At 40.1% G+C, this 14652-nt stretch overlaps 1 protein-coding gene across 1 annotated transcript in view; it reads left to right on the top strand.

The window, feature by feature from the left end:
* Window positions 1-14068, top strand: part of LOC141171750 (uncharacterized) — a 47225-nt gene extending 33157 nt beyond the window's left edge. The window contains exon 6 of the mRNA XM_073655391.1: window positions 12274-14068. Coding sequence (XP_073511492.1) covers window positions 12274-13195 — 922 coding nt within the window. The 3' untranslated portion in view covers window positions 13196-14068. The remainder of the gene's footprint in view (window positions 1-12273) is intronic.
* The last annotated feature ends 584 nt before the right edge of the window (window positions 14069-14652 follow it).

Raw genomic sequence — 14652 nt, 5'->3', positions numbered from 1 at the left:
GACAGCAGGAGGAGAGGGGGTCGTCCACTTACCTCTCCGATGACCCCTGATAGCTTCCAGGACCTTGGGTTGCTATGGCAGCTGGAGGTCACATGACCGCCTCCAGCTCTGCCATATATGGTGTCCTGCCTGGCTCAGCCTGCAGCCTGCAGCTGAAGCCTGGCAGGAGACTCTGACTGTGAAAGTCAGTGAAGATCTCATGTAATGTAATATATGTCTATTACATTACATGAGATCAGGGATCAGAAAATTAAAAATTAATGTCCCATACAGGAACTAAGTAAAAATATAAAAAAAAGTAAAAAAAAATGTTTTCAAACTGTCAAAAAAAACCAACAAAATAAATTAAAATAAATAAAATATTAAACCGATAAATCCGTATATTTATGCAAAAATAAAAAAAGTACACATATTTGGTATTGCCGCGTCCGAAACAACCCGAGCTATAAAACTGTCACACTAATTAACTCCTTCTGTGCACACCATAATAAAAATAAATAAAAAACGGAGCAAAAAACTATGCTTTTTCCTCATATCGCCAAACAAAAAGTGGAAAAAAATGCGATCAAAAAGCAAAATGGAAATAAAAATGGTACCGCTGAAAACATCATCTTGTTCCGCAAAAAAAAGCTGCCATACAGCTCCATCAGCCGAAAAATAAAAAAGTTATAGCGCTCAGAATAAAGCAATGCAAAAAAAATTTTCTATAAAATTGTTTTATTGTGTAAAAGCGCCAAAACATAAAAAAAATATACAGTAAGTGTAGTATCGCTGTAAACGTACTGACCTGAAGAATAACGCTGCCTTATCACTTTTACCACACGCAGAACGGCATAAAAAAAAACCTCAAAAAACAATTCCTGAATTGTTGGTTTTTGTTAATTTTACCTCCCAAAAAACGGAATAGAAGGCGATCAAAGAATGTCCCGTGCCCAAAAATGGTACCAATAAAAATGTCAACTCGTCCCGCAAAAAACAAGCCATCACATGACTCTGTCGGCCGAAATATGGAAAAATTATAGCTCTCAAAATATGGCAATGCAAAAACTAGATTTTGCAAAAAAAAAGCATCTCTTAGTGTGTGACAGCTGTCAGTCATAAAAACCCGATATAAATCTGGTATCTCTGTAATCGCACCGACCCGAAGAATAAAGTAATCTAATCAGTTATATCACACTAGGAACGGCGTAAAAAAATAAATAAAACCAATTCTTCACCTGCTACTGATTTGTTTATTATGTCTCCCAAAGATTGCAGTATGGCTCGGCACACATTTATCCTGCGCTCTGCGCTGAGCACTTACGCCAGAGTTTCCGTGTAAATCTCTGAAATACGTGATTCAGCCGGGACCCATGACGGAAGATTCCCTGTAATGAGGCAGATATAGGCCACTGTGGATGCCGTCTGGCCTGTGATCCCACGGTGTCATTTGTTTTAGGCGTGCATAAAAGTGCGGTTGGCCACAGTTTTGTGCACTTCTGAAAAAAAGGACACCGCTAAACAGAGGCCAGATGGAGTCCAGAGTAACTCTGCTGATTCATTACAGTGAATGGATCCCGCAGGGGTTTCATCTGAATTACATCACTTGGAAATTTAGATGGAAACCCCGATGTAAGTGCTCAGCCTAGAGCGCCGGATAAATGTTACATAAAATGTTCCCAATAAAAGCTTCAACTCAGTCCTCAAAAAAAGCTAGTCCCCACTCAGGTCCGTCATCTGTTAAAAATATAAGGGACTTCCAGGTTACTGGTAGCAGAAAGGCTCTGGAAAATCAAAATGGCCCTTGCCCCCCAAAAGAAATACAGAAAATTTTGTGCTCCCAAATCCAAATGCTTATTCTACAATAATTTGTTCTCCAATTGTCAAATAGCGCTCCGTCCCCCCCCCCAGATCTCGCCGTATGGCTGAGCGGTACGATACAGCCACATATGGGGTATTGCCACTTTTAGAAGAAATTGTGTGACACATTTCGGCACCATTTTTACCCATTGTCCTGTGTGAAAATGTAAAATCTGAGGGTAAAACATTTTTTTGTGGTAAAAATATAATTATGCTTTTTTCACTGCCCAATGGTATAAATTTAAAAATTAAAAAATACTCACTACTTCCCTAGATGAATTCCTTGAGAGGTGTAGTTTACAAAATGGGGTCACTTGTGGGGGTTTCTGCTGTTTTGGCATGTCAGCGACTCTTCAAATGTGACATGGTGTCTGCTGCCTATCCCAGCCAACATAGCGCTCCTTTCTCTTCCGAACCCTGCCGTACACCAAAGCAGTGGTTTTCCCCCACATATGGGGTATCGGCGTGTTCAGGAGAAACTGCACAACAAATTTCATGGTGCAATTTATCCTATTACCCTTATGATAATGCAAAATTAAGGGATGAAAAACGTTTTAGTGGGAAAAATGTGAAAATTTTATTTTTACAGCTCAATATTATAAACCTCTGTGAAGCACCTTGGGGTTCAAGGTGCTCACCACACATCTAGATATGTTCCCTAAGGGGTCTAGTTTCCAAAATGGTGTCATTTGTGGGGGGTTTCCACTGTTTAGGAACATCAGGGGCTCTCCAAACGCAACATGGCGTCTGCTAATTATTCAGACAAATTTTACATTCAAAAAGTCTAATGGCGCTCCTTCCCTTCCGAGCCCTGCTGTGCACCCAAACAGTGGTTTTCCCTCACATATGGGGTATCAGCGCGCTCAAGAGAAATTGCACAAAAAATTTTGGGGTCCATTTTTTCCTGTTACCCCTGTGAAAATAAAAAAAATTGGGTGTAAAGTAACATTTTTGTGAAAAAAGTTAAATGTTCATTTTTTTCTTCCACATTCCAAAAATTCCTGTGAAGCACCTGAAGGGTTAATAAAGTTCTTGAATGTGGTTTTGAGCACCTTGAGGGGTGCAGTTTTTAGAATGGTGTCACTTTTGGGTATTTTCTGTCATAAAGACCCCTCAAAGTGACTTCAAATATGATGTGGTCCCTAAAAAAATGTTTTTGTAAATTTTGTTGGAAAAATGAGAAATCGCTGGTCAACTTTTAACCCTTATAGCTCCCTAACAAAAAAAAATTTTGGTTCCAAAATTGTGCTGATGTAAAGTAGACATGTGGGAAATGTTATTTATTAACTATTTTGTGTGACATAGCTCTCTGATTTAAGGGCATGAAAATTCAAAGTTTGAAAATTGCTAAATTTTCAAAATTTTCGCCAAATTTCCGATTTTTTTCACAAATAAACGCAAGTGATATCAAAGAAATTTTACCAGTATCATGAAGTACAATATGTCACGAAAAAACAATCTCAGAATCAGTGGAATTCGTTGAAGCGTTCCAGAGTAATTACTTCATAAAGTGACAGTGGTCAGAATTGAAAAAATTGGCCCGGTCACGAAGGCAAAAACAGGCTCTGGTGCGAAGTGGTTAACATTTAATGTACTGTAAATTGTGAAAAAAAATCCAAGTGCTTTGAAATTGTGAAAAAATGCAATTTCTCCATGTTTTTTGGGGTTTTATATTCGCGGTGTACATTCTGTGGTAACAGTTACCCTGAATCAAGATTCTCCAGGTAAGTATGATTACAAGAATACAAAACTTGTATAGATTTTATTTAAGTGGAGCAAAAAAGGAAAGATTTGGAAAAAGAAAGTTTCTTTGTTTGTGTCAACCTTTTTCAGATGTCAACATCTTTATTTTTCCATTGATTGAGCTCAGTGAGGGCTTATTTTTTGCATGATGAGTGGAAAGTTTTATTAATACCAATTTGGGGTAGATAAAACGTTTTGATCTGTTTTAAATATTTTGTCAGGAACGGTGAAGAAAAAAATCCATTCCGGTGCTTTAATTTTTTTTCTCATTACGGCGTTTACTATTTTGGTTAATTAATTTTATATTTTGTGCTTCTTTTTTACTCAGCATAAACTGACCTCCAAATCTATTCTGGCTCTCATAAACTTACAATGAGTTGCGACTTCACTCCACAATTTGCTGTGAACCACAGTCAGGGCAGAGACACACTGCCGTATAACTCGTGCGAAGATTGCATCGCACTGAATGGACTGGCCGGCACCTCTCCTGATCTGAGCATGACAGCATGATTGTTTTCTATGCAGCTGTCAAGCGCAGGTTAGGAGAGGTGCTGGCCAGTACGAGGTTTATGATGTGATCCTCACACGAGAAATATATGTGTGTATCTGCCCTTATAGAGGCATTGTGTCAATTTTTGGGACTTTCTTGGGTGTCTATAAGTTTTTTTCAACAACAGAGACACAGCCTCATTACTTTTGGGCTTTTTCAAGTCTGCAGATTCTCCTCATGTACTGTAGCACACCTTCAAATTTTCACGACTCTCTTTAATTCTGCTGGTCTCTTCCACAAATGGATGCACATGAATACTCCTTTTGCTGGAGACTGCATTTCTGTCATAATAATTTGGAGGCTCTCCCTCAATTTTTAAGGATTATCTTGGGAGTTACAATAAGTCTATGAAGCAACAACAATTATTTGGGGTGTCCTCCTCGAATCCACTTAGGTGGCATCCCTACATTCAGAGGGGGTGCATACGTATGGCCTGATATCTGAACATGTAAACAAATGTACTTGGCGCCATGGCCTTAGTTACCTGCAGCTAGCAACAGTAACGATCTTCTGCATGCATTATTTTAAAAATGTCAGCCCTTCAGCAACTTAATTTTTGACCCTGAGGCTGAGGAGAGTTGAAAAAAATTGCCATTGTGATTGAGCCAGTTTACAAGTTAGTCAACTAACTGCTCAAGATGGCCACTAAATGTTCTTCCTCCTCTAATCTCTTAGCTCTATCATAAACTGTTATGCTGGAACTTCTGGCTACCCCCAGTTTGAATGAGGGTTCCCCATCTCCTCTGCTCTCAGACCATCAATGTCCACCTTCCTCTGACCTGGGGTATACTCAGGTTCCCACCTTTGGTGTACTGCTCATTGCTGCCTTTAGTCAAACAGGTCCTCTTCTGTCTTCTGCCTCATTGCCTCTGGCTCAGCTGGAATAGTCAGATGACTCAGTCTTATTTGCTAGATTTGGAGCCATGCAAATATGTCCATATGGAAGCCTCAATAAAAAGACAGTAGGCTAAATTTGATCGAGTGGATTCCATTGAGCAGAGGGTTGATAACGTGGTTAACCAAAATTCAAATATGGTTACTGACTTATAAACTCAACTGGATCAAACTCTACTAAAAATAAAAAACCTTGAAAAAAGATCCAGAAGAGCTAATTTTGGAATCCATGGAGTTCTGAAAACAGTTGCAGACGTTGAGCATTTCGTCACTGAGGTATTGAAGGAATTGATTCTGAATATCAATAACACTACTCTGGAAATTAATACAGCCCATTGGGCCATACAGCTCCTAAAAGTGATAGCCCATCATATGACATCATAGTTATACCATACCAGGATTTCATTCAGTCAAAGAAAAGGTGCTTTGGGCGGCCAGAGATTAAATGTCTATTTTAGTGGTGAGTCATGAGATTGTAATATTTGCTGATATTGCTCCAGCTACCATTCAATGTCTGAGAAACCTAAAACTGCTCTAGCTCATTTAACAATAAATGTGGAATACGGAGGTTCAGAGTCCACGCTGCCCAATGGTTCAAACATAAGATCACACACAAAGGTGAAGAATTGGGCAGCGTGGACTCTGAACCACTGTATTTCACATTAATTGCAACACATCTCCTTGGTGGTCCTGCAGCAGCCTTTACATGCCTCTATAGGAGTTGTGACTATCGCAACCCTAATCTGGTGAGCGTATCTTTAACATTTTACACCACTTGGTTATCAGATAAGATCCCATTTGCGCTTTTTGTCTTTCCAGTTTGATTTACTTGATCATTTAACATTAGAAATATATTCGCTGCAAATGGGCTTTCCCATTTTGTCCTTATTTCCAACACCTAAAAACCCTATTATTTCTCTACTCTAGCAGAGAGTGAGGCTCTTTTGTGTCAATTGAATCTTCTACCTAATAACCCAGAGCGCAGTCCTCTGGACAAAAGACCTGCTGCCCCTTTGTCTCCATTGTGGTCCAAGGTTTCCAAGCCAGTCAAGTTTCCTAATGCACCACCCACTTCAGTATTGTCTAGCTGCACTGAAATGATTCCTGGCATGAGCCACACAATTGTTTGACAGAAAAACTGACCAGCACCTCTTAGCAGAATAAAGCAAGTGTGAACAGGTGCAAGCTGCTATGACTGCGTAATATACAGACAAAAGAATACAGCAGCCTCTGTATGCACTAAGATGTATTAAAACATTGAATATATGAAATTTAGACTGCATTACTGCTACAGTATATAGAATACAATTAAAAAATATCTGCTCTTAGCGCACAAATTGGCTATTTAATGTGAGCGCAATAGCCATGGAAGGTGTACCTTTCTTTGATACGACTCTATTCCTAGTATTTGTCAAACATACAGTACAGACCAAAAGTTTGGACACACCTTCTCATTTAAAGATTTTTTTCTGTATTTTCATGATTATGAAAATTGTACATTCACACTGAAGGCATCAAAACTATGAATTAACACATGTGGAATTATATACTTAACAAAAAGTGTGAAACAACTGAAAATATGTCTTATATTCTAGGTTCTTCAAAGTAGCCACCTTTTGCTTTGATGACTGCTTTGCACACTCATGGCATTCTCTTTTTGAGCTTCAAGAGGTAGTCACCGGAAATGGTTTTCACTTCACAGGTGTGCCCTGTCAGGTTTAATAAGTGGGACTTCTTGCCTTATAAGTGGGGTTGGGACCATTAGTTGTGTTGTGCAGAAGTCAGGTGGATACACAGCTGATAGTCCTACTGAATAGACTGTTAGAATTTGTATTATGGCAAGAAAAAAGCAGCTAAGTAAAGAAAAACGAGTGGCCATCATTACTTTAAGAAATGAAGGTCAGTCAGTCTGAAAAATTGGGCAAACTTTGAAAGTGTCCCCAAGTGCAGTTGCAAAAACCATCAAGCGCTACAAAGAAACTGGCTCACATGAGGACCGCCCCAGGAAAGCAAGACCAAGAGTCACTTCTGCTTCTGAGGATAAGTTTATCTGAGTCACAAGCCTCAGAAATCGCAGGTTAACAGCAGCTCAGATTAGAGACCTGATCAATGCCACACAGTTCTAGCAGCAGACACATCTTTTCAACAACTGTTAAGAGGAGACTTTGTGCAGCAGGCCTTCATGGTAAAAAAGCGGCTAGGAAACCACTGATAAGGACAGGCAACAAGCAGAAGACACTTGTTTGGGCTAAAGAACACAAGGAATGGACATTACACCAGTGGAAATCTGTGCTTTGGTCTGATGAGTCCAAATTTGAGATCTTTGGTTCCAACCACCGTGTCTTTGTGCGACACAGAAAAGGTGAACGGGTGGACTCTACATGCCTGGTTCCCACCGTGAATCATGGAGGAGGAGGTGTGATGGTGTGTGGGTGCTTTGCTGGTGACACTGTTGGGGATTTATTCAAAATTGAAGGCATACTGAACCAGCATAGCTACCACAGCATATTATAGCGGCATGCTATTCCATCCGGTTTGCGTTTAGTTGGACCATCATTTATTTTTCAACAGGACAATGACCCCAAACACACCTCCAGGCTGTGTAAGGGCTATTTGACCAAGAAGGAGAGTGATGGGGTGCTACGCCAGATTACCTGGCCTCCACAGTCACCAGACCTGAACCCAATCAAAATGGTTTGGGGTGAGCTGGACCGCAGAGTGAAGTCAAAAGGGCCAACAAGTGCTAAGCATCTCTGGGAGCTCCTTCAAGATTGTTGGAAGACCATTTCCGGTGACTACCTCTTGAAGCTCATCAAGAGAATGCCAAGAGTGTGCAAAGCAGTCATCAAAGCAAAAGGTGGCTACTTTGAAGAACCTAGAATATAAGACATATTTTCAGTTGTTTCATACTTTTTTGTTAAGTATATAATTCCACATGTGTTAATTCATAGTTTTGATGCCTTCAGTGTGAATGTACAATTTTCATAGTCATGAAAATACAGAAAAATCTTTAAATGAGAAGGTGTGTCCAAACTTTTGGTCAGTACTGTACCTATCGCAGGCTAAAAGCCTACAAATGTAAAGTCAGGTAGGATCCAGCACTAATTTAAAAACCACCTTAGGCTGATGGGAGGAGTGCTTTGCCAAATATGTGGTCTAAGGGGTAACATTTCTCCTTGCGGAGAATGACATGTCTGAGATGCCAGTATAAGGAAACTTATACGCCCTGCAATGCTCCACTGGGAAATTAAATATGCAAATTGCCTCACTAAGCTGGAGCTAGTTTGCAAAGAAGAATGGGCAAAAATTTCAGCCTTTAGATGTGTAAAGCTGATATAGACATACCCCAAAATTATTGCAGTAAAAGGTGGTCCTACAAAGTATTGACTCAGGAGGGCTGAATACAAATGCACATCACAATTATCAGATTTATGCATTTAAAATATTTAGAAAACCATGTATCATTTCTTTTACACTTCACAAATACTTGCTACTTTGTGTTGGAATATCACATAAAAAAAAAAACATTTAAAGAGGTTTTCTCATGAACAAAGTACATTTAATCAATAGATCTTTGAATAATAATAATTTCCACAATTGGATGCGTTTAAAAATATTGTTCTTGTGCTGAGATAATCTTATAAATGTGCCCCTGCTGTGTACTGTGTAATGGTCGTGTCTGACCGTACAGGAACATGGTCTGATCATACCTCATCTCCTGGACAGGGGAGGAAGGAAGAGAGTATACAGACAGGACAGCAAGGGATCACAGCTGATTCTTTCTGTGGGGTAAAACATTTCCCTGCCTGTTTTCAAACAATGTTTTATCTCAAAGAAACAAAATCATCTGCGATCCCGTGCTGTCCAGTCTGTATACTCTCCATTGTGTCTTCCCTGGCCAGGAGCTGTGGTATGATCAGACCATGTTCCTGTACGGTCAGACACAGCCATTACACAGTACACAGCAGGGGGGAATTTATAAATTATCTCAGCACAGAAACATTTTTTTTTAAACACATCCAATTGTGGAACTTATTATTATTCAAAGATCTATTGATTAAAATTAACTTTATTCGGGGGTAAACACCTTTAACCCCTTTACGACCTAGGGCGTATTAGTACGTATCTGTGCCCTGGGCCTTATGGACCTGATACATATTAGTACGCCCTGACAATTTCGCCCGCACACAGGCTGTGCAGGCACGATCGCCGCCAGGTGTCAGCTGATTGTCACAGCTGACACCCCGGGCTATGTGCAGGGAGCGGTCCCGCACTGCTCCCAGCACATTAACCCCCGCAATGCTGCGATCGAAGTCGATCGCAGCATTGCGGTGGCAAGGGGAGGTGATCGCCGATACTCATCTCCTCTGCCGGCCTCCAGCGATGTCTGCCGCGGCTTCCAGGATGTTGCCATGACGACCCGATGTCGCCCCATATGCTTCGCGGCCAAAAAAACTTTGCGGGGATTGCCTGCCATGCACGAGCGATCCCCGCATGTTTTTTTTTTTTGGTGTCTAATAACCATGAAACATGCGGGGCAGTGACTCGAGCATGTCACTCAAGCACATGCAGTACATGGTGCATACCTGAGTACCCGATGCAAACTCAAGTAGCGAGCACTTGCGCTCAAGACTAATGACAACTTATTCAATATGATGACCTAATGTTATCAAATTCTGTGTGTACCTCTGGGTTCAAAATGTTCACTATACCACTTAATACAATCCTTGAGGGGTATAGTTTACAAAATGGGGTCACTTGTGGGGGAGCTCCACTGTTTAGGCACATCAGGGGCTCTCCAAACGCGACATGGTGTCCGCTAACAAATTGAATGGAAAATCGGCTCAAATTGTTAGCGGACGCCATGTTGCGTTTGGAGAGCCCCTGTGTGCCTAAACATTGGAGCTACCTCACAAGTGACCCCATTTTGGAAACTAGACCACCCAAGGCACCTATCTAGATGCATAGTGAGCACTTGGAACCCCCAGGTGCTTCACAAATTGATTCGTAAAAATGAAAAAGTGAAAAAAAAAACACTTTCATTTTTACGAATCAATTTGTGAATCACCTGGGGGTTCCAAGTGCTCACTATGCATCTAGATAGGTGCCTTGGGTGGTCTAGTTTCCAAAATGGGGTCACTTGTGGGGGAGCTCCAATGTTTAGGCACACAGGGGCTCTCCAAATACAACATGGTGTCCGCTAACAATTTGAGCCAATTTTCCATTCAATTTGTTAGCGGACACCATGTTGCATTTGGAGAGCCCCTGTATGCCTAAACATTGGAGCTCCCCCACAAGTGACCCCATTTTGGAAACTAGACCCCCCAAGGCACCTATCTAGATGCATAGTGAGCACTTGAAACCCCAAGGTGCTTCACAAATTGATTTGTAAAAATGAAAAAGTGAAAAAAAAAACACTTTTTCATTTTTACGAATCAATTTGTGAAGCACCTGGGGGTTCCAAGTGCTCACTATGCATCTAGATAGGTGCCTTGGGGGGTCTAGTTTCCAAAATGGGGTCACTTGTGGGGGAGCTCCAATGTTTAGGCACACAGGGGCTCTCCAAACGCAACATGGTGTCCGCTAAGAAAATTGAATGGAAAATCGGCGCAAATTGTTAGTGGACACCATGTTGCGTTTGGAGAGCCCTTGTGTTCCTAAACATTGGAGCTCCCCCACAAGTGACCCCATTTTGGAAACTAGACCCCCCAAGGCACATATCTAGATGCAAAGTGAGCACTTGAAACCCCCAGGTGCTTCACAAATTGATTTGTAAAAATGAAAAAGTGAAAAAAAAACCACTTTTTCATTTTTACGAATCAATTTGTGAAGCACCTGGGGGTTCCAAGTGCTCACTATGCATCTAGATAGGTGCCTTGGGGGGTCTAGTTTCCAAAATGGGGTCACTTGTGGGGGAGCTCCAATGTTTAGGCACACAGGAGCTCTCCAAACGCAACATGGTGTCCGCTAATTATTCGAGCAAATTTTACAATCAAAAAGTCAAATGGCGCTCCTTCCCTTCCAAGCCCTGCCGTGCGCCCAAACAGTGGTTTTTCCCCACATATGGGGTATATGCGTGCCCAGGGGAAATTGCACAACAAATTTTGCGGTCCATTTTTTCCTGTTACCCCTGTGAAAATAAAAAAAATTGGGTCTAAAGTAACATTTTTGTGAAAAAAGTTAAATGTTCATTTTTTCTTCCACATTCCAAAAATTCCTGTGAAGCACCTGAAGGGTTAATAAAGTTCTTGAATGTGGTTTTGAGCACCTTGAGGGGTGCAGTTTTTAGAATGGTGTCACTTTTGGGTATTTTCTGTCATAAAGACCTCTCAAAGTGACTTCAAATGTGATGTGGTCCCTAAAAAAATGGTTTTGTAAATTTTGTTGGAAAAATGAGAAATCGCTGGTCAACTTTTAACTCTTATAGCTCCCTAACCAAAAAAAATTTTGGTTCCAAAATTGTGCTGATGTAAAGTAGACATGTGGGAAATGTTATTTATTAACTCTTTTGTGTAACATATCTCTCTGATTTAAGGGCATAAAAATTCAAATTTTGAAAATTGCTAAATTTTCAAAATTTTCACCAAATTTCCGTTTTTTTCACAAATAAACGCAAGTGATATCGAAGAAATTTTACCACAATCATGAAGTACAATATGTCACGAAAAAATAATCTCAAAATCAGGGGGATCCGTTGAAGCTTCCAGAGTAATTACCTCATAAAGTGACAGTGGTCAGAATTGTAAAAATTGGCCTGGTCATTAACGTGCAAACCACCCTCGGGGGTAAAGGGGTTAAGTTTGTATGTGTAACATTAAAAAATGTAGAAAAGGTCATGGGGTAAGAATACTTTTTCAAGGCATTGTAGTTAATAACAGGGATAACTTGTTGAGAAATGGCGGTCCAACTGCTGGAAAACCTCCAATCCTGAGAATGTGCTCTGAAATGCCCCATTCATTGGTTATAGGGCTGAAGGAGATAGCCAAGTGCAGTGGCTGACTATGTCAGGCAGTTTCATAAACAATGAATGAAGTAGTGATGAGCATGTATGGCCACTCATGAAGCATAATGAATCATTTCTAGGAATCCTATATGGTATGAGTGAAGATGGACCCCACCGATTAGGAAATTATCACCTACCTGTGAATAGGTGATAACTGGCCAAGTTGAGAATACCTCTTTAAGTCCTTTTATTCCATGCTAGGGCAAATTACCAATAAACTATTTGTTATTTTATCTCTTAACAGGAAATACTCTGTAATAGAAGCTGCCACACAGCAACTTGCTACTTCAATTTTCTCACAGGAGGCTTTAGTAGAGAAACAAAATCAAACCCATAAAAATCGCAATTCAGCCATTCAGCACGGGAGTATTCTATCAAAAGGTGTCGAGAAAGAAAAAATCACTCCTTTACAAAATGTAATTAACTTATCATCCAACCTTTCCATGCTTCCAGATGGGCATCTGAACAGCAGCACGTTCCTAGGAGTTGCAGAAGCTTATCTTGTTCCAGACAGCATTTCTAAACTAGGAATAAGCATGGATTCTCTGTCTTGTATCTCAGATGAGGTTGGCACAGTTGAGAGTCTGTTTGATAACATCATAACAGAGGATGACATTTTTTCTTCTCCTTATGGGTTGGTTCAGCCAAAAACTCACCATTTACATAAGAAAACAAGAAAGGAACATGAATATAAAACAACCATACAGACCGACCTAATATTTCATGACACAAATAGACCTACTTGGCTTCCTGAGAGTTTTGACAAATCTGGTCATCAGTTACCTTTTCTCCAGATTGCATCTAATTCAATGGAGAACCAAAGTAGTGACTTCTCTTTAAGTGATCAACTGAATTATCATGAAGTTTTGCTACATGATGGTGCTACACTAGAAAACATTGAAAAAGGATCTCCAAAAATGATATTGTCTGAAAAGGGCTTCAAACAAATACAAACTGGTAATGAATGTGGTCAAGATGTTTTCCCAAACAATTCAGGTTACTCAGTTGTTGGTTTTAACAAACGGATGCAAGATACCCTACATGATGATATATTTATAGACAATGAACTAGAAATGCAATCAGGCAATATTAATGAAAATGAAAATATAGATTATAACGTATTTTGGGCATCTGCCAAGTTTTGGGACACATCTCTCAATGATTAAATTTAGCTTTGTCATTCATTCTCATCACCGTAGGTGTATAAAATCAAGCACATAACCATGCAGTCTGCCTTTACAAACATTTGTGATTTTGAGTACTGTAATAGTATGACACCATTTCAACAAGAGAGTTCATGGAATATTCAGTTGTGAGAGGTATTATTCAAAAGTGTAAGCATTTAGAAGCCACACCATCTTAGTCACAAAATGGCAGATCACATAATGTCAGCAAAAAAAACGTGCTAGGAGCTTCATGGCATGGGTTTTCATGGCTAAGCAGCTGCATGCAAGCACAATGCCAAACATCAGATGGAATAGTGCAAAACCGCCACCACTGGACCCTGAAGCAGTAGAATCTGTGGAGTGATAAATCATTATTATCCATCTGGCAGTCTGATAGGTAGGCTAGGTTTGGAGATTGCCAGGAGGGTGTTAACTGTCTGAATGATTTGTGCAAGTTCTAAAGATTGGTGAAAGATGAATAATGCTATAGGAATGTTTTATCATGGGTTGGCCTAGGGGCTTTAGTTTGAGTGAAGCGGAATCTTAATGTTTCAGCATACAAATATGCAAATAGTCTCTTCAGAGAGGAAGAACCCTTCAACTCTAGTGCCACCTATTGGAAATAGCAATCCTAAAAGTCAATTGTGACTTTTAAAATTGATTCTAATAGGTGGCACTAGAGTTCAAGTAATCTTTCTTTCTTAAGAGGCTATTTGCATATTTAAATTCCTAGAGGAGCATTGAAAGGTTTACAACCGTCCACACAGTGGCATGCCAGGCTAGACATGTCACTCTCCACAAGGAGAAACATTAGCCCTTACATCTCAACATACGAAGACATATTGGACAGCTTTATGATTCCAACATTGTAGGAACAGTTTTGGGAAGGTATTTTCCTGTTCCAGCATGACTATGACCCAGTAAAGGCATGGTTTTGTGAGTTTGGCTTTCCCACACGGAGCCCTGACCTCAACCATATTAAAGACTTTTGGGGTGAACCAAACCCTCTCATCCAACATCAGTTACTAACCTCACACATTCTTTTTTGGATCAATAAGCAAAAATATCCACAAAAACTCTAAAATCTTGGAGAAAAACTTTCCAAAAGAGTGGAAACTGTTACAGCTACAAAGGGGGGAACAACTCCATATTTAAGGGAATTAATCAGAATGATCCATAGCTCCTCTTTCCTCCAAACTGTTAATGTGGTCATCTTGCTCTCTGAATGATAATTATTTTTATTTATTGTTATAGAGCCATTTATTCCATGGTGCTTTGCATTTGAAAAAGGGGTATACATACAAAAACATGTAATGGAACCCTTTACTTATGCAATTTGTTGCTCCCTGACTGAAAAGTTTCTAGTTTAAATCACATGCAAGTGATGTATAAGTGCTCTGGAAGTGTCAAAACACTTCAGAAAATGAGGCTGGGCAGGGAATAGTATAAGGGAGGCA

The sequence above is a fragment of the Phyllobates terribilis genome, unplaced genomic scaffold, assembly GCF_046119375.1.
Source record: "Phyllobates terribilis strain yellow unplaced genomic scaffold, ASM4611937v1 Scaffold_12__6_contigs__length_324123572, whole genome shotgun sequence".
NCBI classification, from domain to species: domain Eukaryota; kingdom Metazoa; phylum Chordata; class Amphibia; order Anura; family Dendrobatidae; genus Phyllobates; species Phyllobates terribilis.
Note: the sequence above shows the minus strand (reverse complement) of the source record. Positions and strands in the feature narration are given on the sequence as shown.